Genomic DNA, 27,112 nt, shown 5'->3' with positions numbered 1-27,112 from the left:
GGTGAGATGGTATCTCAGTGTAGTTTTGATCTGCATTTCCCGAATGCTGAGTGGTGTGCAGCATTTTTTCATATGTCTGTTGGCCATTTGTATATCTTCCAGAGAGACACTTCAGGAAATAGGACTGGACACAGACTTCAGGAACATGACCCCGAAAGCATGGGCAACCAAAGGAAAAATAAACAAATGGGATTATATCAAACTAAAGAGCTTCTGCACAGCAAAAAAACAATTAACAGAGTTAAAAGACAACCAACAGAGTGGGAGAAAATATTTGCAAAAGATACATCCGAGAAAGGATTAATATCCAGAATATACAAGGAACTCAAACAACTTTACAAGAAATAAACAAGCAACCCAATTAAAAAATGGGCAAAAGAGCTAAGTAGGCATTTCTCTAAGGAAGATTTACAAATGGCCAACAGACATAGGAAAAAATGCTCAATATCACTCAGCTTCCGGGAAATGCAAATCAAAACCTCACTGATATACCATCTTGCGCCAGTTAGGATGGCTAAAATCCAAAAGAGTGAACGATAAATGCTGGCGAGGTTGCGGAGAAAAAGGAACTCTCATACATTGTTGGTGGGACTGCAAAATGGTACAGCCTCTATGGAAAATGGTATGGAGGTTCCTCAAACAATTACAGATAGATCTGCCATATGACCCAGATATCCCACTGCTGGGAATATACCCAGAGGAATGGAAATCATCAAGTTGAAGGTATACTTGTTCCCCAATGTTCATTGCAGCACTCTTTACAATAGCCAAGAGTTGGAACTAGCCCAAATGTCCATCATCGGATGAGTGGATATGGAAATTGTGGTATATCTACACAATGCAATAGTACTCAGCTATAAAATCGAATGAAATACGCCATTTGCAACAAATGGATGGACCTTGAGAGAATTATATTAAGTGAAACAAGTCAGGCACAGAAAGAGAAATACCACATGTTCTGACTTCTTGGTGGGAGCTAAAAATAAATAAATAAATTCACACACACACACACACACACACACAAAACGGGGTGGGGGAAGAAGACTTAACAACTACAATTCCTTGAAGTTGATACGACAAGCTAACTCCACTTTGAGTTGGGTGGGAGGGGGGAGAGAGAGGAGGGATGGGGCTTTTGGTAATGGGACACAATAATCAACCACATTGTATATCGACAAAATAAAATAAAATAAAATAAAGTAAAAGAAAAAGAAAAGAAAAAACTCCTAGAGCTGAATAATAATTTCAGTAATGCTGCAGGATATAAAATCAATGACCTAAAATCAGTTGTGTTTATATTCTCCAATAAGGAACTAACAGAGAAATCAAGAAAGTAAGCCCACTTACAATAGTCATAAAAAAATGAAATAAAATACCTAGGAATCAATTTAACCAAGGAGGAGAAAGATCTCTACAATGAGAACTACAAACCACCAGTGAAAGAGATTAAAGACAAAAAAAGATGGAAAAACATTCCATGATCTTGGATTAGAAGAATTAACACTGCGAAAATGTCCATACTACCCAAAGTGATCTACAGATTCAATGCAAACCCCATCAAAATAGCAATGACTTTCTTCACAGAAATGGAAAAAACAATCTTAACATTCATATGGAACAAAAGAACCTGAACAGCCAAAGCAATCCTGAGCAAAAAAAAATAAAAGCCGGTCGCATAACACTACCTGACTACAAATTATACTACAAAGCTATAGTAACCAAAACAGCATGGTACTGACATAAAAATAGACACTTGAACCAGCAGAGTAGAATAGAGAACCTAGAAATCACCCCACAAACTTTCAACCAACTGATATTTGACAAGAGCAACAAAAACATACACTGGGGAAAAGACTGCCTCTTCAATAAGTGCTGCTGTGAAAACTGGATATCCATATGCAGAAGAATGAAAGTAGACATACACCTCTCACCATCTACCAAACTCAACTCAAAATGGATTAAAGACTTCTGTATAAGACCTGAAACTGTAAAACTACTAAGGGAAAATACAGAAGAAGCACTTCAGGACCTAGGTTTAGGCACAGACTTTATGAATAAGAGCCCCAAACCACAAGAACAAAAGAAAAAAATAAACAAATGGGAGTATATCAACCTAAAAAGCTTCTGCACACCAAAGGAAACAATCAACAGAATGAAACAACCACCTACAGAGTGGGAGAAAATATCTGGAAACTATACATCTGACAAGGGATTAGTATCCAGAATATACAAGGAAATCAAGCAATTACACAGTAAAAAAAACAAATAACCTAATTAAAAAGTGGGCGAAGGAGCTGAATAGACACTTTTTTCCAAGGAAGACATACAAATGGCCAACAGGTACATGAAAAAATGTTCAACATTACTAATCATCAGAAAATGGAAATTAAACCCACATTAAGATATCATCTAACCCCAGTTAAACTGCCTATAACCAAAAAGACAGAGAATAGCAAATGCTGGCAAGGATGTGGAGAGGGAGGAACTCTCCCACACTGTTGGTGGGTTATAAATTAGCAGAGCCACTACAGAAAACATTATGGAGGTTTCTCAAACAACTACAGATAGAACTACCATACAATCCAGCAATCCCACTTCTAGGAATATATCCAAAAGAATGGAAATCATGTTGAAAGGATACATGCACTCCCATGTTCATTGCAGCTCTATTTACAATAGTCAAGATATGAAATTAACCTAAATTTCTATCAAGGGATGACTGCATAAGGCAAATGTGGTATATATACACTATGGAATACTACTCTGCCATAAAAGAATGAAATTCTGCCACTCAGAGCAACATGGATGAGCTTGGAGAAAATTATGTTAAGTGAAATAAACCAGGCACAGAGGGAAAAATATCTCATGTCCTCACTTATAAGTGGGAGCTAAGAGAGAAAGAAGGAAAGAAAGACCACAGTGGTGTGTTGGACTTGCAGAAGGAGAGAACATACCTAGGGTTACTAGGAGACGGGGTAGGGCAAAGGAGATCAGGCAAAGGTTGGGTAAGGGACACAGGGAATAATTGCAATTTGTGGCAATGGGTATAATGATAGTATTGATCTGATTATTATGTCTTGGACACAGGTGGTAATGGTCAGCTTTGTGCCCCATGAATATGCATAATCAGTTAAAAAAAAGGAAAGAATGGGTACAATTTCTGAAGTTTGATGAAAGACAATTTACATATTTGAGGTCAGGAAACTTAGCAGGATAAATCCAAAAAAAATCACACCTTTCCACGGTCATATTGCTGAAAACCTAAGACAAACAGCAAATCTTGAAAGTACTCACATGAAAACAACAAACAACATACAGAAAATGATTTAAATGCAACTTTGCTTCTCATCAGAAAAATATGGAGAAGAAAACACATTGAAACATCCTTAAGTGCTAAAAGAAAAAAGCATCAACCCAGAATTCTATATTTGGCAAAAAATTCTTTATAAATAAAAATTTAAAAAAGACATTTTCAAATAAAGGAAAAATAGGAATTTGCTCTCAGAAGAACCATAGGAAAGTATTAAAGTCTTTTCAGACTGAAGGGAAATAACACAGATGGAAACTTGGATCTTTAGGAAGGGATAAAAAAGCATCAGAAATGGTAAATATGTGGTTCAATATAAAAGACTATCTTTTCCCTCTTAAATTTTTAAAAATACATATCATTGTTGGATTGGTTGGATAGCTCAGTTGGTTAGAGTGCAGCCTTATAACACCAAGGTGATGGGTTTGGATACCCATACGGGCCAGCTGCCAAAAAAAAAATAAAATAAAATAAAATAAAATACATATCACCATTTAAAATAAACATTATAATACTGCCTTGTGGTGTCTATGACATATATACATGTAACTCACTTGTCAACTACAGCAAAAAGAATTGAAAGGAGGGGAAAATGGATCTAAATGGTTGCAAAGTTTCTTCATTTTAGTGAAATGGTACAAAATTAGATCTAAAATGGAATTCTAAAAAATATACGATTAATCCAAAAAGAAGGTAGAAAGTAAGAATAGAGAAACAAAACATAGAGAGGCTAAAGAAAGACAAGTAATAAATGACAGACCTAAATTCAATCACATTAATAATTAAACATGAATGGACTAAGCACTCCAGTGACCTGGAATTCACAAAGCAATGGGAAAATATAGTTTTAAAATGTATTTGGGCCGGCCCGGTGGCGCACTGCTACAGTGCGCCACTTGGGAAGTGTGGCGGTGCTCCCGCCGAGGGTTCGGATCCCACATGCAGACCGGCCGCTCACTGGCTGAGCGAGGTGCGGGAGCAACACCCGGGGTTGCGATCCCGTTGCCAGACCCGGTCCGGTGCGGGCGCGACACTGAGGGTTGCGATCCGTTGCCGGTCATGAAAAAAGACAAAAAAAAAGAAAAAAAAATAATAATAATATCATTACAACCAAGGTCAGGCTCTTATTTAAAGTAATGCGATCATCCTGTGTACATTAGAAGTAGACTAGAACCTTGAAAATAGATGGTAATTAATCTAATACATAAATATTTGATGAGTGGCGCACTCGGGAGAGTGCGGCACTGGGAGCGCAGCGACGCTCCTGCTGCAGGTTCGGATCCTATATAGGAATGGCCGGTGCGCTCACTGGCTGAGCGCGGTGTGGGCGACACCATACCAAGGGTTGCGATCCCCTTACCGGTCACGAAAAAGACAAAAAAAATAAAAAATAAAAAATAAAAAATAAATAAAATGTATTTATAAAGTTTCAATATGATAAGGTGACATCACAAATCAGTGGGAAAAATAAATTATTAGTAAATGATGCTGTAAAATTGGCTCACTATGGAGATTTGCACTTCATAACCATGTGCAGGAATAAATTTCAAGATTGATTAATAGTCTAAATTTGACAGCTAAAACTAGCTAAAACTAATAGAAAAAGAAGGTGAATTATTCTGTGACGTTGAGGTAAGGAAAGATTCCTTAAATAAAACTTTAAAAATACGAACTATACACTTTGTAACACCAAGACCAAGGGTTCTGATCCTTGTACCAGCCAGCTACCAACAAACAAACAAAAACCACTTAAAAAAATTTTAAAAACCCAAATATTTGTCAAAAAATAAATTCAAACTACAAAATTAAAAAAGGGAAGGATTAACTATAACAAAAGTAAAGATTTTAGGTTTACTCTAGACATACAGTAAGCCACCACAGGCAAAGTTAAAAGGCAAGAAACAAAAAGGAGACATATAAAGTCTGGTTTGTTACTGAAAATCATATTTAGAAACATTTTTAAAGTGGTACAAAATTAACTCTGATTAACTCTTTTCTAAACCATATTTAGAAAAGAAAAAAATTGGCCAAAATATATGGACAGAACATTCACAAAAGAGCAATCCAGAACCAGGGCCACCATACTGCACAACTCTATGGGAGACCATCTATACAAGAATAGTGCCTTGGAGGTGTGCAGACCCCAGGGAATGGTTTATAAAGTGAACATGTTAATTGGCTATTACATGAAGACATTCTCAGCCTCACTAATAATCAGGGAAATAAATACAAACTGAAGCAACAAAATGCCACTTTGTACCTATCGGTAAAATTAAAGTAGTGATTAATGTAAGAGAAAGAGGTAGAAAGCATAATCCATATACAAAATGATGGATCTACATATAGGTAAATAAGTGAACAGAAGCTGAACTAGAAAAATATGAGGGTACTTCAAAAAGTTCATGGAAAAATGGAATTAAGAGATAATACAAGTCTTCTTTGACTTTTTGTTAAATGTAAGAGAGAGGGTACCTATGTAAAGAAATAAAATGGGACTGAGGTACGGGCTAAATGAAGAAAACAAATGAGGGCCTTGAAGAGACCAATAATGACAATATACCATAAACTGAAGAGTATGAGTGATTTGATTTTGTGTATCTAAGATTTAAAGAAAAAATAAAAACACCAGATAATTCTAGAAATGCAAACTAATTTGCAGTGACAAAAGCAGGTCAGTAGTTGCCTGAGGGGAGAGGGGAGCAGGAAGAAGGTATTATAAAGAGGCATGAGGCAACTTTTGGGGGTAATAGACATGCTCATTATCTTGACTGTGGTAACAGTTTCCCAGTAGTATACATGTGAAAACTTATCAAATCATAGACTTTAAACATGCAGTTTATTGTATGACAGTTATACCTAATAAGAACCCTGTTAAATATTTGAAAAAAACACATACCAGATATTAATCTAAATAAATATATTCCATATGATAAAAACCTATAGCATCTACATAGTGTACTACTATTAGATATCATTAAACAATCCTAATTCAGCAAAGAGTTGTGGCTTTTTACATATAATACCTGTGTTTGTCCCCTTTGAAATAATGCTGATCCATGAAGAGTTTTAAACATATCTATTTCACAATTTATATTCCTAAGTGAAGTCAAATCTCGACCATCACACCTATAGTAATAAAGGAAATAAGTACATAAAGCAGTGTTGGAAATCAGAAAAATCACACATCATCTCTCTATCAGGAAGTTCTCAAACCCAGCTGTGTATCATAACCCCCTGTAAAACCTTAAAAAATAATACAGATATTCGGGTTCCACCATAAGTCCCACTGAATCAGAATGTCTGAGGTTGTGACCTAAATATACACTGTATTGTTAAAAAGCTCTGCAGTAATTCTGATGTGGAGTCAGGGATGTGAAGCACTGCTCTACACAGAAGGCCTAAGAGAGACAGTCTCACATCGACACAATTCACATACTCTTTCTTCAACAGGTGCCCATTTATAAAATAAATATTAGAATTCCTTACTGTTCACTTGAAAAAAATTAATTCCTTCCTTTGAGCAAGCTGCCACTTTCAAGGCAACTTGCAGAGACAGTGCATGCTTCAATTCCATCAGAAAAGGATATGTTTACCTTTTGTATTCATTCAAAATAATACTTCTAAATATCTCCTTTGCAACAACATTGAAGGATTCTATTATTTCATATGGATCAACTTCTGTAAATTTTTCTATAGAAAAAGACAAATGAAAACGAAGATTTTCTCTTTTTGGAAGATAAGATTTCTCTAAAGTTCACAGCATCAAATCAATTATGGGAGTAAACAAAGGGAGTTGACTTTGAACATTTAGTCCTCAGGCAAACAAAGTAGATAAATCAAATGTTTTCAAGCAAGTGAGACACAACAAGTGCTAAGTAACTCAAGTGTGTTATTATTGGGAACTTAGTTTACTTTCTACCAGAATAATAGTGCTTCGAAAGCAGCTTCCTATTGTATTGTTACCTGACAGATCCAGCCAACCATATTATGAAAAGGTCTGAGTTTTTTTTTTGTTTTTTTTTTTTGTCCTTTTTGAGACCGGCCGCACCGCACTCAATCAGTGAGCGCTGTGAGGGCACCGGTCCTCCCTATATAGGATCCGAACCCGCGGTGGGAGCACTGCTGCGCTCCCAGCGCTGCACTCTCCCAAGTGCGCCACGGGCTCGGCCCCTAACTGAGTTTTAAGGGTAGTCACCCTCACTCTTTTGCCTCAGGAGCTTTTATATTAATTTGCACATAAGGGAGCCATTTTCCTTATATATCTTTTTATATACCAACTGTTTTTTAGCTAACATTTATCAAGTGTTTCATAAGCCAGGCAATTTACAGGGTTTTTTTCTCTTGCTTAATGTGTGAATGACTAAATAAGTAATACCTTATTATAGATCATAACTCTTTAGAGAACACTATTCTATGCATAATCTACTGTAGACAGAAGATATTTTTTAATGCCTTTAATCTTCATAATAACTTAGGAGGTAAATTCTATCATTATCCCCATTCTATAGAAGAAAACAACTGAGGCTTAAAGAGGTGGAGTAAACTGAGATTACACAGCTAGTAACTGACACAGCTGTGACCTGAATACAGATGTTTGCTTCAAAGGCTTATGGTTTTAGATGATAAGCTATTCTACCTTACTGATTAATTTATGCCAAGTTTTAAGTAGTGTTCTCTCAAGTGTTTGGTTTATTAAATATAACTTTATTTTATTATTATTTTTTTTAAAGATGACTGGTAAGGGGATCTTAACCCTTGACTTGGGGTTATCAGCACTGCGCTCTCCCATGTGAGCTAACCGGCCATCCCTATATACAGGGATCCGAACCCATGGCCTTGGTGTTATCAGCACCACACTCTTCCAAGTGAGCCATGGGTTGGCCCTTAAATATAGCTTTAAAGTAACCAAAATATAAGAAATGGCCACAGAAAGAGGGATATATATTAATTATTGTATCGTCATTAGGCAAGAATAATTTTTAATATTACACTTTAATAGGAACTTTTATGCTTTAACTGGGTTGCATTTGGAAAGGAAAACAATTAGTAATAAAGCATTTAAAGTATTAACCTATCAACCTAGAGAGTCAAGGAGATATTCTATTATGTATAATACAAACACAAAATCACTTTTCTTTTTAAATGAGGCAATATGTGATATACAACTTCTCAGTCTTAATAAACAGGATGAAATGTAATGAGAAAGAACTAAACTTTTTCAAAGACAATTATAGGTAATGGCCCTAATTTCAATGCTAACAGCAGAATTCTATTTTTTTGTTTTTTTTTTTCCTCTAGAATTTTTATCTTAAAATAAGACAAGTATTCAGGTGAGAGGATATTTGTTTATTAGCAGAAAAATTAACAAGAACTATATGTCATGCTTCATTCACATTCAGCTGGTCTGAGACTGATATTATACAGTAAGTCTTCTGCTTAATAATTTCTGGAGAGCTAAATTATCTAAAGTCTACATCTTACAATTCCACACAATACTGAAAATAACAGCAGCATCGGTTAACATTTATCGAACACTTTCCATGTGCCAGGCACAGATGTAAATTATTTACTCATTTAATCCCCATAAACCAGGTATTATTAGTATTGCAGTTTCACAGATTAAGATCTCAAGATTTTAAAAGAATATCTTTGGGGTTTTCAAATGATAGGATATATGGCTACCCATCTTAGAAGATAAGAGGAGTCTGATCTAGAAAAGATCAGGAACATTTCACATTCAACATTTACTAGGTATCTACCCTGTATCAAGTGTAGTGCTAGCGACATTCACAGAAGTTAATTTAACAGTAACCCGTGATGTATCATATTGCAAGTTTACCGAAGATAAAACTGAAGCGCAATGAGAATAAATGATTTCTTTGAGGTCTTTCAACCAAAAATTTTTTTAAATCTATTATTTCCTTGAAGTTTTTTTTTAAATTAATAAAAATAAAATTCACCTTTTAGTTGTTCCTCTGTTTCTAATCTTATCTTGTTAATAGCTTCATCTCTGGAAATCTAAAAGAAAGTTGAGGTTCAGTTATTATGCATATATGGCAACATTTAACATTTTTAATTTTAAATTATTATACGATGAGCACATTGTAGGAGTACTCAGATTTCTCTGATGGTAATATTCTTTAAAAGATTAGAACTGGTTATTGATTTTATAAGAAATAGCACCTGTTTAATTAATTCAAATATATCTGCACAATTCCCTAAACTTGTATTAATCAACAAAAGAAGAATGGAGAAGCAAAGAGCTAGGCTTTTATTCAGCTTCTTGTTCAGAGACTTTTAAGAAAAATTGGAGTAACATTCATATACAAAATTACATGTCTTATGACAAAAAGTATTTTTAGAACAATTAAATAAGACAAAAATCAGGTATACCTACTTTATCATGTTCATGATCTGTAAAAACTGCATAGAGTTTCTCCATGGCGAGTCTATTTTAAGCACAAAATAAATGTTAGCATAACAATATTTGAAAACATGAGGCAGTTTCTAGTATAAATAAAACCAATATATTTAATGTTAAAAATTTAACAATAAAAATTTCATAAAACATTAAAATATGTATATTTTGCTGTTTATCATTACTAATCTGTTAACTATTTATGATATAGAACACAAATTTCTTTCTCCCTACTTGTCAGGTGTAAATCTCTCATACATGGTACAATGCCCTCCCTTCTTGTTAATTGTTCAGTTAATTCTACCTTAGATTTTTCTTATACACATATCATATTCTTTCTAACCTCTTGCTTTCTTCTGTTCTACCCATTTTGGATCAGTTACCACAGGAAACTCTTTTGTTGGGAACATTTTATATTATTCTTTAATTTCTAACTAATGGCTGTGAGACTGACATTAAGGGAAATTATTAGCCTTTTCAATTTATTTCAAATAAAATGAAAACATTTTCTAGTGATATTTACTGAGTGCCTGTCTATGTGTCAGGTACTGTTCTAAACACTAGGCACATACTGGTAGTTATACTTGATTTCTTTTTGAGAACCTCAATAGTTTCCTGAGATATTCAAACATCTTATGCTTTATTCTCTTTTACCCAGACACAGAGAGAGATGAGGAATATCTGAATGCTGACCAATAAACACACTCTCCCTTTCATTTGAGATTCAAACTTAGGCCTTAGAAGACAGACATACATTTATCCTTTTAGGCATTAGACAGGTATCTATGGAAATGACTCTTACAACAGAAAAGTGCTATTTATGAAGTAATGCATGGACAGTACTTCCTTGGAAAGTTTTTTTCCTGAGAGAAAATTAAATCTGGTGACAATTACATATTTTCCTTTGTATAGATGTTCTTACTTATGAGCATGTTTCACAATCTCTGGTGAAGGGGTAAATAACTTCTGAGGTATCCTCTTGGTTACACCAACTTCTTTTACCAACTGCTGGATGCCCTGAATTATTTGTTGGGTATATTTCACTCCCACTTTGATGGCATGGCAAAAGTCCTGCTGTAAAATGTTTTCTGCAGAGGCTTCCAACATGACTGTTTAAAAGAAAAAAGAAAAAAAAAAGATGATGCCATTGAACCTTTACCAATACAGCATTTTCAAAAATTTTCTTCACTGTTAGATGGGCACCAGGCTTTACAGAATCCAGTCTAGTAACAACTTTCTTGGGTTCCACTACATGCCCATCAACCTTGTGGGGTCAAGCACAATATTTATGTCATAACATGATGTAAATATTATGAAACAATTTTATTTCTTAGTGATACATCTACCTTTAAGATTTCTTTCCTCAGAATCAATATACTTGCAAAATGTAAACAGCAGTAAATGAATAAAGAAATTTTGATATCTGAATTTAGGTTTATATTCTTAAATTTAAGGAGGTGTTTCTCATAAAAATATGAAGCAGAAAATAGATTATGCATACACTTAAAAAAATAACAGCTTTGAGATGTCACATATCATAAAATTCAACCTTTTAAAGGGTACAACTGCATTTCTTTTAAATATGCATTTTAAATAAAATTTTAAAATATGCAACACAGTAGGTATCCAATAAATGCTTCCTGCTTAACAAGTATTTGATATGGCCTCCCAATTAATTCTGACTCACTGTCACATTGTCTAATTCATGCACAGATGGGGCAATCTTTGCAGTAATCCTGTTTCAAGTAAGCCTATGCCCAGTGAAAATATTTAGAGAATGAAGAGGAAGTCAAGACTGTCAGATGAAGAAGAACTAAGAACATTTGTCACCAGCAGACCTACCCTAAAAGAATGGCTAAAGGAAGTTCTCTAAACAGGATGGAAACAATAAAAGAAAAAAAAAACATGGACAATTAGAAAGGAAAAGAACACAGTAAGCAAAAATATGGATAAATATAATAAATAGGCTTTCCTTTTTCTCCTGAGTTTTCTAAATTATGTCTGATGATTGAAGCAAAGGCAAAAATTATAACACTGCCTGATATGATTCTAAATGTAGAGGAATATTAAGACAATTATATTACAAATTGGGGAGGGTTAATTAATACTTCATTCCAGCCCATACTGAATGCGAGTTGGAAGAGGTGAGTCCAGTTTCAAAATGGAGGTAAAACTGCTGACCAGTTGTCCCCAGCCCAACTCCAGCTGCTGTGGGGAATGAAGGCCATAATCCAAAGGAACCAGAGCAGTTGAGAAAACTGTTTATTGGTGGTCTGAGCTTGGAAACTACAGATGATAGCTTAAGAAAACATTTTGAGAAATGGAGCACATTCACAGATTGTGTGGTAATGAGAGACCCTCAAACAAAGTGTTCCACAGGCTTTGGTTTTGTGACATTCTTGTGTTGAAGAGGTAAATGCAACAATGTGTGCTGGACCACACAAGGTTGATGGGCATGTAGTGGAACCAAACAGATCTGTTTCTAGACTAGATTCTGTAAAGCCTGGTGCCCATCTAACAGTGAAGAAAAATTTTTGTTGGTGGTATTAAAGAAGATACAGAAGAATATAATTTGAGGGACTTTGAAAAGTATGGCAAGACTGAAACCACAGAAGTTATGGAAGACTGAACAACAATTTTATCAATGGTATCAAGATCATCAAAAGTAACATGATAATGAAACAGTTGATAAAATTGTTGTTTAGAAATACTACACTATTAATGGGAATAATTAAGTGAAAAAAGCTCTTTCTAAACAAGAAATGCAGTCTGCTGGATCACAAAGAGGACATGGAGGTGGATCTGGCAACTTTATGGGTTGTGGAAGATATTTTGGAAGTGGTGGAGGTAATTTTGGCTGTGGTGGAAACTGGTGGAAGAGGAGGCTATGGTGGTAGAGATGGGGGCAGCAGAGGTAGTTATGGAGGTGATGGTGGATATAATGGAGTTGGAGGTAAGGGTGGCAATTATGGTGGTGGTCCTGGCTATAGCAGTAGAGGGGCTATGATGGTGGTGGACCAGGATATGGAAACTAAGGTGGTGGATGTGGTGGTGGTGGAGGATATGATGGTTACAATGAAGGAGGAAATTTGGGTGGTGGTAACTATGGTGGTGGTGGGAACTAGGATGATTTTGGATATTATAGTGGAAAATAGCAATCAAATTATGGACCCATGAAGGGGGTTAGTTTTGGTGGAAGAGGCTCAGGCAGTCCCTGTGTTGGTGGTTATGGATCTGGTGGTGGAAGTGGTGGATATGGTAGCAGAAGGTTCTAAAAACAGCAGAAAAGGGCTACAGTTCTTAGCAGGAGAGAGCGCGAGGAGTAGTTAGGAAAGCTGCAGGTTACTCTGAGACAGTCGTCCCAAATGCATTAGAGGAAATGTAAAAATGTGCTACAGAACGAACGATGATCCACAGTCAGAAAAATTACTGCAGCTTAAACAGGAAACCATTCTTGTTCAGGACTGTCATAGCCACAGTTTGCAAAAAAGTGCAGCTATCGATTAATATAATGTAATGTCAATTAGATATACATTCCTGACGTCTTTTATCTGTGTAGCTTTTTCTTTTTCTTTTCATTACATCAGGTATATTGCCCTGTAAATTGTGGTAGTGGTACCAGGAATAAAAAATTAAGGAATTTTTGGGCTAATGTAATGTCAATTAGATATACATTCCTGACGTCTTTTATCTGTGTAGCTTTTTCTTTTTCTTTTCATTACATCAGGTATATTGCCCTGTAAATTGTGGTAGTGGTACCAGGAATAAAAAATTAAGGAATTTTTGGGCTAATGTAATGTCAATTAGATATACATTCCTGACGTCTTTTATCTGTGTAGCTTTTTCTTTTTCTTTTCATTACATCAGGTATATTGCCCTGTAAATTGTGGTAGTGGTACCACGAATAAAAAATTAAGGAATTTTTGGGCCGGCCCGTGGCTCACTTGGGAGAGTGTGGTGCTGATAACACCAAGGCCATGGGTTTGGATCCCTATATAGGGATGCCCGGTTAGCTCACTTGGGAGAGTGTGGTACTGACAACACCAAGTCAAGGGTTAAGATTCCCTTGCAGGTCATCTTAAAAAAAAAAAACAACAACAGAATTTTAAACTTTTCAATACTTGTGTAATTCAGTTTTTCTACATTTTAGTACAGACACTTTAACAAAATGCAGTTTTAAAGGTGTTTCCTTGTGAGTTAACAAGTAAAGAAGATCACTGGTAATTACTATTTTGTATGAATTTTGCTAAAGTTAACTGTAAAGAAACACTTGCTGACTTGCAGGTATATGGGGAATCTATTTTTCCCCACTTCCAAACTATATGAATGGGCACTGACATGTGGAGAGAACAGATATTTGTACGTTTGCAATGTATGTTTTAGATAAATAGGATTGGGTATTTAAATTAGCATATTTGTAAATTTAATAGTGTTAAGATTACCTTCAAATGAAAAAAATCTCAAAATGCCTACTTGGTTTTTGTGCATTTCTTTTAAAATGTAATCATGATTTTAGTGTGTTTTGCTGAGTCCTAGCTGTGTTTAGAACATTTCTATTCTACGTTTACTTTGGTCACATTTGAACTGCTGGCACAGTTTTTGAGTGTAAAGAACGCTACTCTCTACGTAAATTCTGGGAAGGGGTAGTGAATGTTTTCCCTCCTTTCCAACCTTAAAAACCATTCTTAAAAACTGCAAAATACAGGACCATTAAGTCCTGCATCTGAGCAAATTAATGGATACCTTTTTTTTTCTTTTTAAAGCACAAAAGGCCCATAAATCTTCAGTTATTTTCCTTGCTTTAATTTTTCTTTTTGATACAAGCTCTCAGAGCAAGAGAATAAAAATCATGCATATTGAACCCTTAACTGGCTGGCATGATTTCCTGTTTGTACCCTAGACATTTTGCTGGATGAAACCAAGGAGAGTCTAGGTATAACTGTCCAAAATAACTTACTGCAGCAGAAATGTAGCAGTTGCTTAGTACAAGCTTCTCACTTCTCAAAGACCTGAATTCAAATTTGGATAGTCTGAGATCTTATTGAGTTTTCAAAGAACACATTGTTGTTCCTTGTGAATATTTCAACATAAATCATGCTGATGTGAGTTATCAATTTGTTTAGGAGACCCTGGATCAGAAGAGTTTTAGATAATAAGGTCATATTTATAAAAACCACTGTCTACTGTTTGCGCCAGCTAGTGCTTACAATTTCATTTGAGTCCTAAGTATGTGCCCTGCTGTTATTCTTTCTTTGGCAGTTGAACATTGAATTCAAGATGATTATTTTTGTTTTAAGAAGTACTAAGCAAAACAAGCAATAAAAAGGAGAATGGGGCATGCTAGTGTTTGGGGAAGATAAAACAAAACTTCATTCTGGGCATGACGAATGAAGCGTCCTCTGATACTATGACACTGAGATGATTATATTCTTTTCCTCATCTGTATTTCCATGACATCCTTTATCGCTTTCACAGAATTAAATTTGAGATAAAAAGAAAAAATAATGCATTTAACGTATGTAAGTTATACCACAATAAACTGATTTTAAAAACCGAATATAAAAAGAATATGGTAAAAGAAAGTGGATAGTCTCCAAATACATTTTTTCACTAATTAAACTTTAAAGCAATTCCTTTTAAAAAATGTTTTATAATAAAATTCCCTATTAAAGAAAAAAAAAAGAAAATTTCTTATAGTTTTAAGTGTGCAGACCTGTGCTGTCCAACACGGTAACTACTAGTCAGATATGGCTATATATTTAAATTAGCTCATTTTATATAAAATTAAAAATTTGGTTCCCCAGGCACTTTAGCCACATATCAAGTACTAAGGAGTCACATGCTCAGATATAAAAGATTTCTTTCATTGCAGAGAGTTCTACTGGACAACACTGCCATAGATGCTAAAAATTTAAATAAAAAAGCTTGTTGAAATGATTGCTTTAAACTGTCAACTATTTTTAATAGTTGAAGATGAAAGATCTTTCAAATTAGTTGAAGCTATGAATTCAAGACACAAAACCTTTTCTAAAAACATGTTACTGGTATACTTTTGCCTAAATTAAATACTACCACACACAGAAAAATTAGCGATATTAAATGTACTAGTTGAAAATAAGTATCTAAATGGTATTGTGCAGAATATTGTCTGTTAAGTAATCTAGCAGCTGAAAGCATGGAGAAATTATTCTTGCCCTATAAAATCATATTTTAAAGATTTGGATTACTAAATAATTTAATAATAAAATAGCAGCAATTACTTTTTTTGTATTTTTGTATCCCAGAAGCTCTATAATGATGGTATTTGACTTGGGCCCAATATTAATTCGAACAAGGGGTCAAAATATCTATTTGGTGCACCTTTGTGAAAGCAGAGAGAGCTGGCTGAATATCTTCATGGAAATAGTGATGCAAAAGTCACAAATTGGAGGCCGGTAATTCCTGAAACCAGTCTCCTTATTGGATGGTCCTGAACTCTCAGCCTCCCTCTACCCAAGACTACTGTCTAAGGTTTGTGCAGTCTTTAGAATCTCATCGTTCCATCTAGGCAGCAAAAAGTGAGAACAGCCAGTTGGAAGATAACGTATGGGGTTTCTATGGCATGCCATAGACGCAATAAAGATCCTTAGTTCATTCCTCCACTGTCTACTTAAAATTAGAGGGGTTCAAACTCCAAGGTAGATAAAGGCTATATGACCAATCAGAAGAGGTTTATTTCTGTATCTTAATGATAATAGCAGATATTAACTGCATGCTTACTAGTTACCAAGCATGCTGGGCACTTTGCAAACTTTGACTCTTATTTTCACAACACCTCTGTAAAGTAACCAGACCAATTTACTAAATGAAAATAGTGAACACTGTAACCTTAAACAAAAAAATTCAGAAGCAAACCAAATGAACTTTAAATAGTTAACCAATATTTTGCTCAAGGTTCTTTCCTAGATGCTCACATAGATGTAGAGGTCATCTGTTATTCACAGCTTTCCCAAATCTTTGCAATACCCTCTCTACACAATAGCTCCCCCCAGTACAAATCTCACCTAAGGAAGCAGAAACCAAAAACCATTTCCTCACCTCCCTTGCAGTCAAGGGTGAGTCGTGTGCCACAGTTCTGCCCAATTAGATGTACATGAAAACTGCTGTGTGGGGATTTCTGGGAAAGCTCATTAAAAGGGAGGGTGACTCACTCAGCTGGCATATGCCTTTTTGCTATTCCCCTCTTTTTCTTCCTCCTGCCTGTAAGTCAGATGAGTTGGCCAGAGTTCTGATAACCAGTTCCTAAGTGTGAAGATGAGTCCACACTTTGAGGATAACAGGGCAGGAAGTTAGAAGGAATCTAGGTTTTTTAAGACGTCATAAAGCCATTATCACTGTCTTGGACTCACCACCTCTGAATTTCTTCTACCTGAGAGAAAAATAAATTTCCATCTTTTTTAAGCCTTGTTATTTGGTTTGACAAAATAATTCCCAATTAATATGTAGATAGCACACAACTCCTGTTATGTATGTGTTTTGTCTATCATAACAAACATTTGTCTAATTCTAACTCCATTACTGACCAACATACCAGAAGCAGAAGCTGGAAATGAGGAGTTTCACACATTACCTGTATAAAAAAGCACTAAAAGTTTACTTTATGCTTTATCCATATTCCAACATTAGAAGATGCCATGTCAAAAAGTCCTGGACAACAAATGTCACACAGTAGAACAGACTGACCATAAAAGCTCTTAAGTAATTTGTCCAAGGTCATATGGCTATAGTGAGTGGCAGAGCTGGGTTTCAAACCAGGCCATTCTGACTGCTAATGCCCATTCTCTTTCCACAGAATGAGGCTCTGATTTCTATTCATGCAATTTTTTGTTATAGGGAATATGTGAAGGTGACCCATGTTCAGTACTTTCTTCTACTTTATTAGTAGTTTTCCATCTACTAGAAACAGGCCACCTCTTTTTCAGAGGACATCAAGCAGGCTTACAATGAATGAATTAGCTAAATTAAATTTTTTTCGGCAGTTGGCCGGTTATTAGTCTAAAATTAGTCTAAAATTAATTACTGAAATTATCTTGGTAAATAAAGACTTTTGTCAGCTTTTCAGCACCACGCTCACCCAATGAGCCAACTGGCCATCCCTATATGGGATCCGAACCCACGGCCTTAGTGTTATCAGCACCACACTCTCCCGAGAGAGCCACGGGCCGGCCCATAAAGACTTCTGTATATTTCAATTAAAGCTGCATAACATTCTATAATTTTAGGTACTCTCTGATATAAAGAACACTACCAAAATAGGACAGAGATAAAACAAGACAAAAATCTTTATAGCTACTAACAAAACACACATACAAGAAAGAGTTTAAATGCATTTTTAAGGAGCCAGAACTTTTAAGTAAAATCCAGAATAAATGTAGTATTTAAAGTTCTTACCAATCTGACTTTTAGGTGCTCCAGCAACCACTAAATTTAAAGTACTGGAAGACATTTCTTTTCGTGTTGGGTTAATAACACATTCTCCATCAATCATTCCTATTCGTACTGCCCCTAAAATATATTAATATATTGGCAATTAATAAAAACTACCAGTTTTCAAGATATTATTCCAGTGATGGCTTCAATCCCCTATCTTTGATGGTGACCAAAGCATAAAATCCGTATTTTTACCATGATATTTAAGGCCCACAGAATATTCTATCCTGCCCTGCCTTCTGGCCTCACAAGACCACTCTGAACTGTTCAAATATATCACTTCTTCCACACCTCTATTGTTATGTTCATGCTCTCCTCTTGGTCTAGACTGTGTTCCCTTCAACGTAAATGCTTAACATCTGTTGCTACTAAGGTTCAGCTTAAATGCTGACTACTCTGAGATCTTTCTTGGCAACCTAACTTCACAAAACTAAAGACACGCTTCTCTACCATTTTCTAAGCACTTTGGCTATGTCTTTATAATAATACTGTTTATTAAAAAGTACATCTCTTTCCCTTACTTATGCTGAAAGCAAGAACTGCCTCTTTCATCTTTGTATTGCTAGTACCTAGTCTGCCTTTGTTCCTTTAGTGTTTAGCTCAGTATCTAGCACTTAGGACATTCAATAATTATTTACCTGAGTCATTTTTATTTTGCACAATTACAATTTATAAAAGCTGTAAGTTACAAACACACATTTATCCTATCCTGAAACAGTATGTACTCTGATAATTTCCCAGTCCAAACAAAGTCCTCTAACAGAAAGAGGCAACTCAGAAGTCAAAATATCTAGAGACATAAAATCTATAACACCATAATATATTGCTATTAGAAACAAAACCCAAGGTAAGGATGAAAATGTCTGAAAGACCCAAAAGTAGTTTTAGTATGTTCATCTTGTCCAATTCCCTGAAAGGTAATAAATAAGAGCCAATAAATCTATGAGATTGCTATAAGATGCTCACTATTATTTACTGAAAAAAACATAAATACTGCTTATTTTCAAATCCTAACTTACCAATAGGTCCATTCCAAGGAATATCTGATAATGACAGGGCTACAGAAGCTTAAAAAAGAAAAAAATAACAGCTAAAATTAAAATATTTCATTGCTTTTAAAAATCAACAGAGATTTTAATCTCTATTTTTTATACTTACCACCATTAATTGCTAAGACATCAGGTTCATTAACACCATCTACTGCTAACAGATTACAAAGGATCTGGTACAAGGGAAAAAATTGAAAGCACTTTAAAAAAAAGTCTGCTTTATTTGGGAGGACTATCAATTAGGTTAACATCTTGGCCTAAAATATAGGAGTACTATATAGTTAAAAGCATAGGCATTGTAGCCAAACCCCTTAATTTTGGCTATCACTTAAATGCTTGACATTGGGTAAATTACTTAAATTAAACCTCAAAAGTTTCCTCATGTTTATAGGGAAAAATAACAACATCTTGCTAAAGGGTTCCTATGAGAATTACAGAATCATTATATTTTATAATTATAAATCACCACAATACTGGGTATGTTGCAAGCATTAAGTAACTGTTAGCTATTTCTATTATATAAAAAATATTGTTGGGCTGGCCCGGTGGCACACTCGGTAGAGTGCGGCGCTTGGGAGTGTGGCGGAGCTCCCGCCGAGGGTTCGGATCCCATATAGAGACCGGTCCGCTCACTGGTTGAGTGCGGTGTGGGCATGACACCGAGGGTTGCGATCCCATTACCGGTCACGAAAAAAGACAAAAAGGAAAAAAAATAATAATAAAAAATAAAAAATATTGTCTTCTGTTTATATGCATAGATGAAACAAACCAACAAATTACTTTATACTGCAATGATGTGCCTATGTCATATACTTAAGAAACTTATTTGAGGCTGTGATATCCTTGCAAAGACATACATATCTGCAAGGCATATTTATTTATTTCAAATAAATAAAATGGTTAAATAATTAAAGTTTATGGGTCATTATACTGAAAGAAAATAATATTCAGAAAGTATTAAGATATAATAAAGTAGAGGTTCAGAGTATCCAGTGATAAAGATAGGCGATAAAAATTGGCAATTATATTATTAATATGACCTAAAAGGTCATATTATCTGGTCCCCACTCACCTCAATCACACAAACCACCTTTTTTTTTTTCTTCTTCCTTTTTGTCTTTTTTCGTGACCGGCAACGGATCACAACCCTCAGTGTTGCGCCCGTACTGGACCGGGACTGGCAATGGGATCACAACCCTCGGTGTCACGCCCGCACCTCGCTCAGCCAGTGAGCGGCCGGTCTGTATGTGGGATCCGAACCCTCGGCGGAAGCGCCACCGCGCTCCCAAGTGGCGCACTGTAGCAGTGCGCCACCGGGCCGGCCCCAAACCACCTTTTAAACTCACCAATTTCTTTCCTGCCTCAGGGCTTTTATGCTTCTCATTCCATCTGCCTGGAATGTTTCCCTGACACTCCTTGGTTGGTTGACTCCTACTCATAATTCAGGTGTCAGCTCATATTGACACTGAATAAATGTTAGCTTTCTAAAAGTATTGTCTTTTTTAAAAAACTTAATGTAAAATGCAACAGCAACATCAAAAATTCTTATTTCACATTCTTTATAATGTTTAGCCTAGAAAGTATTATAGAGAATCATTAAGAAATTTTTAATTGATCTGGAAGCAAATAAATCTAAAGCAGAACCTACCTGTGTATCGTAAAAGTAGCCAGCTGGAAAAAGAGGTCTAATTGAACGATCTGCCACAGGAAAAAAAAAAAAAAAAGAGAGAGATTAAATAGTACTAACAGAGTTGCTTTACAGTTTAATTTTTTCTTTTTCTTTTTTTAGTGGCTGGCCAGTATAGAAATCTGAACCTTGGACCATGTACAGTTCAAACCTTTTGAACTAATACAGCTATCTGTTCAATATGTAAAAAAACCAACAAAAAAATCCCCTTGGACTGATGTACTAAGAGGGACATAGGTAAATATCCATGCTTCAATTAATACATACCATGCCCTAACAACAAAAAACAAGCAGGGTAGGAGCTCATTAAGTGTAAAGATTGAAGAGTGACTTTTCATTCTGGTTCCACCGGCATCGGTTACATATATAAGCAAAGGAAAGAAACTTAAAACCAACAAGCACACCAAAAGAAAATGTTTCCTTGGTATCTTGTGTCTGATGAATACATATAAATATATACAAACTAGCAATTTCCAGGTAGAAGAGCTATACACTACAAACAATTCCACAGTATTTAGGGATGTCAAGGATTTGGAAGATTATAGCATATTTCAGTAGTTGATGAATATAATGCTTTTAGGAATCACAACGCTGACCATGAAAATGAAAAATACTAGGGACAGATTCAACAGAGTAGAGGCATGTGTCATGGAATTCATATGCTCAATAGATTCATTCACTTAGTCAACAAATATTTATTGAATGCCTTTTCTGTGCCAGGCAGTATACCAGGTACAGAGGATTCAGTAGTGAAGAAACTCAAGTCTTTTCTCTCATGAAGCCCACATCTGAGTGAGAGAATAGACAGTAAATAATTTCAGGTGCTGTTAATGCAATGAAGAAAAATATAAGAGATACTGTAGAACACAGATGGAAGAAATGCCAACATAGTATTTTACCTATTATTCGACTTGTAAGAATTTCTTTATCAGAAGAACCAATCTCTCTTCGAAGATAGTTTGTGGGAATTCTACCTGCTGCAGCAGCCTTCTGTCTGTAGTCAACCTGAAGTAGCAATGAAAAAATAAAGTTAACATGATTCCTTTTTTTTAGTAACATACTATACTCTCAGAACTACTATGTAAATACTAATTCTCTTGAAGTTGCTAATAACATATTCTAGACTAGAATAGAAAATATCTGATTTACTTTTAGTGTTTTGTAACTCTCGGGGAAAGGAGAGTTGATAGAAATGTTTTCAGCAAAAGCCTTCCACTTAGACAGCTACCTAGCATCACTACTTCCCATACTAGCTCATTTTGGTCAAGTCAAACATTGCCTTTTTTGTATCAACTCTGTTACATAAAACTGTATTCCCTTTTCATACTAGAAAGAAGCTGTAAAATTCTAATCAACTCTTCACTAAACATATACTTGCAGGCTCATGCTGAAGAGAAACCTATGAAGGCTTTGCTTATTCATCATCAAAGTACTCATGGACTTTCACTGTTCTTGTCAATTTATACACCTGAACATTCTAAAGTATACTTAATATTAGTATGAGAATTTGTTATGAAGCCATCGGTTTACATTCTTTTAATGATTCAGTATTAAACAACTAAGGAAAATCCTTTGTTGTGCAATGACTATATCTTGTACTAACTAGACACTGGACAAAAATATTACAAATCCTACATTTATGCTATATTACAGTTCATATAAATCAGCAAATACTTACCACCAAAGGCATGAACTGGGAAGGTGAAGGTTTTGTTTTGCTGACAGCTGTGACCATCACTGCAGTGTCACCTGACTTAAACATAAACAACAGCACTGGTAAATTCTTTTCAAATCAGATATTAACATATAAATAGCAACTGAATGAATCCTCACTCCAATTAAACTCAAGAAAAGAGATCTGTTATTCTATAACATGATTACATAATTATTATATGTAATTATTATGTATATAATAGCAACTGAATGAATCCTCACTCCAATTAAACTCAAGGAAAGAGATCTGTTATTCTATAACATGATTACATAATTATTATATGTAATTATTATGTATATATTATACATAATTATTTATTATACATATTATAAATAAATTACTATAAATTACATTATAAATTATTTATTATAAATAAATAATTTAAATTATACTTATAATTTATATTTATTTATGTTACAATAATATATAAATAATATTTATATATAATATAAATATTTACATATAATATTTATAACAATGTTTATATAATAATTTATACATTATTATGTTTATCATTTATAATTTATTATAAATAATTTAAATATTATAAATATTATTTATAATGTTATATGCATAATATTATAAATAATTATTCACAAGTAGTCCAATCTTGATCCCTACTGCAGATCATCATTAGTATTAGAATAGTCAAAGAACTTTTCAAAAGTTATAGAATCAAAAGGAGAAAAGGCTGACTGGTAGCTTAATCATGTCACATGAACAGAATCATACTTTAATGAGGAAATCTAGGCTATATATAATAAAAAATTTCCCAAGTTTTACTACTGAAGAAAATAGAAAAACAACTTTCTCTAGAAAAGCACAACCAAATAAAACAGAACCATAAGGTTGGAAGGAATCTTAAAGGTCATTTAATACATCCTGCCTGACTTTCTTGTTGTCTGGAATGGTTCTGACACTAGAAATAATCTTAGGAGTACTTGAATTAATTTCTAGTACCACAATTCTAAGATGTTACATGATGTTGTAAAGTTATTCAGTTATTCATCTCCATAACCATTTTTAAGACAAAATTTTAAAAACCTGGACTTTTTACCTGTACAACAGCACAGCCATCTGCAAATCTGGCCAGTTTTCCAGAGGATATTTCTAGTTTTCTGTTTAAAAACAAAAATTCAATACAAAATGACTTAGGTCATCAGCACTATTCCCAGCTTAGTATAAATTATCAAAGACTCTAATAGAAGAATTAAAATCTACCAAGTCCCCCTTCCCTGCCCCCCAGCAAAAAACAAACCAAAAGGAATAGAACTCATGATCATTATAAAAACTACAAGGGGAATTTAAGAGCTGCTTAAATATAGAAACCAAGGCACAGGATTAATCTGAATGAGAGATAAAGTATTCTGGGGTGCAGAAGCTAATCGCCTTCCTAAATGTTAATTCCTATTTTATCACCTTAGTTCAGTCTGTGGTCATCCTTTGCCTTGTTGACTGCAGTAACCTTTTAACACACAAACTAGATCATATCCCTACTTAAAACTCCTTAAAAATTCCTCCTATTGCTTTTAGGACATAATATAAACTCTTAAATGTTGCCTACAGAAACCTTCATGTACTACTAAATGCACTCTCCTTTTTCTGCAATTGCACTTGCCACTTTCTCTACTACTTTGTCCTTGCTATTTGAATCATTGCTAATTCCTCATCATCTTTCAAGATTCACCTCCAGTAGCAAATTGTAGGATAGAATAAATATTCCTTTGTACTCCTGTAGTGCTCTATCTCTCTCACAGTATTTTTCCCAGTGCTAAATGTGAGTTCATCTCACCCTCTCATCAGACCCTGTTACCTTGTATATAGAGATGCTCAATAAAAGTTTGCTGAAATGAAAATTAAACACTTGTCTCTCAAAGGTTACTGTGAGCATCAAATACACTATCTGAAAACCACCTATCACAATAATACACAATCTCCCAGGGTGTTGTAAAGAATACATATGATAACAAATATAAGGTGACTGGTACACAGTAGTCACTCAATAAGTGCTACAAATGACAAACTTAAGATGAAAGACTTGATTCATCTAGCAAGTGTTATATTTATGAACCTAGTTATTTCAACACATGACAGAGGTTTAAAAAGAACTAGATATAAAAGAGGTCCAGGTCGATTAATAAATGAAAGAGCTGAAGTAGAAAATATGGAGAGCAGGAGCTGCATCTTGTTGTTTTGAGTATCCAGTAGTAGGACCCAGTTCACAGTAGATGTCTGTTCAATGAAATGTTCTGGGGGCATTTCTTCAGAGAAGAATGTGCAGTCCTTCAAGCACGGAAGAGACAGCTGGCTGGTTAGCTCAGATGGTTAGAGTGCAGCCTTATAACACAAAGGTCTTGGGGTCAGATCCCTGTACTGGCCAGCTGCCAAAAATCCCCCCCTAACCAAACAAGAATGGAAAAGATATCCTTTCCTCCCAGAAGTCAGAATTAATGAATCCCACGAGCTGAAAGGGCCTTAGAGATCATCTAGTCTAGGGATCAGCAAATATAGATCCCAGCCTGTTACTGTATAGCCATTAAACTAAGAATGTTTTTTTATTTTATCTTTTAATATTTTTAAAAGGTTTGTAAACTCACAGGAATACATGACAGAGAAAGTATGTAGCCCACAAAGCCTAAAATATTTATTGTTTGGCCCTTTACAGAAAAAGTTTGCAGATCCTTGATCGAATTCAGTCTCCTCATTTTGCACAAGTGGTGAAGTAACTTGATCAAGGTCATTCATTCATTAAGTTAGGGAGGAAGGCCTGGATACAAAGTCAGATTTTTTGGTGTTTTGTATAAACTAGGGTCAAAAAAGATTTTAAAGTACCTGTAAAAAATTCATATATGCTAAGTATGCATTAGAAATTTCATTTATTGCAAAAACAAGTAGAAGTTTTATTTATTTATATTTTGGTGTCTGGCTGGTATGGGGATCGAAACTCTGGACCTTGGTGCTATCAACACCAGGCTCTAACCAAATGAGCTAACCGGCCAGCCTCCGAGTAGAAGTTTAAAAAAAGTGACTTTGGGGCTGGCTGGTTTGCTCAGTTGGCTAGAACGCAGTGTTATAAAAACCAATGCCAAGGGTTCGGATCCCCATATCGGCCGGAGGGGCGGGGGGATGGGATTTTTGACATGAATTCTGGCAAACGGACCCATGCAAAAAGTATGGTCTTTTAAAGCGAGAAACACAAGTTCAAAATCCACTTAGTCCCATAGTGCTAGCACTGGTAGCTCTGAGAAAATTAACCTTTGTTGGGTATCTGTTGTCTTACATATAAAATGGGGTAATTGTATCTCCACTATAGGTTTAAAAGATTGCGTATATCATATAACTGGTGTTCAATTCCTTTCCCTTCTTCTCCAGGATCGTACTGGCCACACTTTTAGGCAATCAGTTGTATTGGATGGCATAAGGAGACATTGTCAACTCGTTATCCCGAGGTGGAATGTTTCCCACTTCAGAGCCTAGGGGTCCCCGAAAGTCAAGAGAACAGAAGTCAGGTGGACAGAAGACAGACTCGGCTGGAGAAAGGAAGCCCGGAACAGAAAAAGGGGGTTCTAAGGAGCAAAGGGCACGAGACGGCGTGGAAAGGGGGAGGGTCCCAGAAGACAGACTTTAAACTCGAGATAGGGAATTGGGGATTTAGGTTTGGGGTGAAGGGAATTTAACGAAAGCTGGGCTGCTGTTTCTACCCTGGGAGACGAAATGTACCCGGCGTGGCAGGCAGAATGCCTGTGAAAAGGGAATGCGCACGCCGTTCCTTACCTGTTGCCCAAGTCCACGGCTACAGCTCGGGATCCCGTGTTACTCCATAGTGCTCGCACCTGCAACTGGGTAAGTGCCCATCCCCGCCGTGGCAGACGGAGGGGGCCGTCGCCCGGCGGCAGGAGCCGGAGACACGAGCAGCAGTGCCTGCAGGCCGCCATGACACCGGTACGCGATCAGCCCGGGCTGCACCCTGATTGGCTCACTTCGCAGGCCGTGAGGCAGAGCCTTTTCGTTTCCCAGGGTGCCTGAGGAACGCTGGGGAAGCGGATACCTTGGCTGCCCTCTACGAACACTGGAGAGGGTCAAACCTATCAGAACGCGATTTTGTTGTAATCTGTCTTTCTTCTTTGTGTTTATCTGCCAATGAAAGGAAATTAGGTAATAATGCTTTTTTTTTTTTTTTGGTGCTATCGTAATTTAGAAGGAAGCCCAAGAATAATGTAAGCGTTTAACAAATAGAGTAAATATATTGATAACACACTAATGTCAAGTGTTCGGATCCTCTTACCGGCCAGCTGCCCCAAACAAAAACCAAACCATAAAATGCCCAAACACCTAAAGAAAGAAAAAAGAAATAAAATATAGCAATAATAGAAGTCATCTGACAACACATTATTATTATTTTAGATTTTCTTTTTAATTTTTTAAATTGATCCATAATAATTGTCTGTATTTACAGAGTACAATGTGA

At 35.5% G+C, this 27,112-nt stretch overlaps 1 protein-coding gene and 1 pseudogene across 1 annotated transcript in view; one reads left to right on the top strand and one right to left on the bottom strand.

Annotated features, from left to right (window-relative positions):
- Positions 1-26,658, bottom strand: part of PNPT1 (polyribonucleotide nucleotidyltransferase 1) — a 58,134-nt gene extending 31,476 nt beyond the window's left edge. Inside the window, exons 1-13 of the mRNA XM_008571194.1 lie at positions 26,419-26,658; positions 23,702-23,762; positions 22,609-22,683; positions 21,830-21,935; positions 20,892-20,941; positions 19,353-19,416; positions 19,214-19,261; positions 18,156-18,269; positions 10,648-10,834; positions 9,705-9,756; positions 9,268-9,325; positions 6,901-6,997; positions 6,331-6,433 (exon numbers count right to left, since the gene is read on the bottom strand). Coding sequence (XP_008569416.1) covers positions 6,331-6,433; positions 6,901-6,997; positions 9,268-9,325; positions 9,705-9,756; positions 10,648-10,834; positions 18,156-18,269; positions 19,214-19,261; positions 19,353-19,416; positions 20,892-20,941; positions 21,830-21,935; positions 22,609-22,683; positions 23,702-23,762; positions 26,419-26,579 — 1,176 coding nt within the window. The 5' untranslated portion in view covers positions 26,580-26,658. The remainder of the gene's footprint in view (positions 1-6,330; positions 6,434-6,900; positions 6,998-9,267; positions 9,326-9,704; positions 9,757-10,647; positions 10,835-18,155; positions 18,270-19,213; positions 19,262-19,352; positions 19,417-20,891; positions 20,942-21,829; positions 21,936-22,608; positions 22,684-23,701; positions 23,763-26,418) is intronic.
- Positions 11,854-13,036, top strand: LOC103589260 (annotated as a pseudogene).
- Positions 26,659-27,112: the final 454 nt, after the last annotated feature.

The sequence above is a fragment of the Galeopterus variegatus genome, unplaced genomic scaffold (assembly GCF_000696425.1).
Source record: "Galeopterus variegatus unplaced genomic scaffold, G_variegatus-3.0.2 Scaffold665, whole genome shotgun sequence".
Classification (NCBI taxonomy): domain Eukaryota; kingdom Metazoa; phylum Chordata; class Mammalia; order Dermoptera; family Cynocephalidae; genus Galeopterus; species Galeopterus variegatus.
The sequence above is the reverse complement of the archived record's forward strand: the minus strand, read 5'-3'. Positions and strand labels throughout refer to the sequence as shown.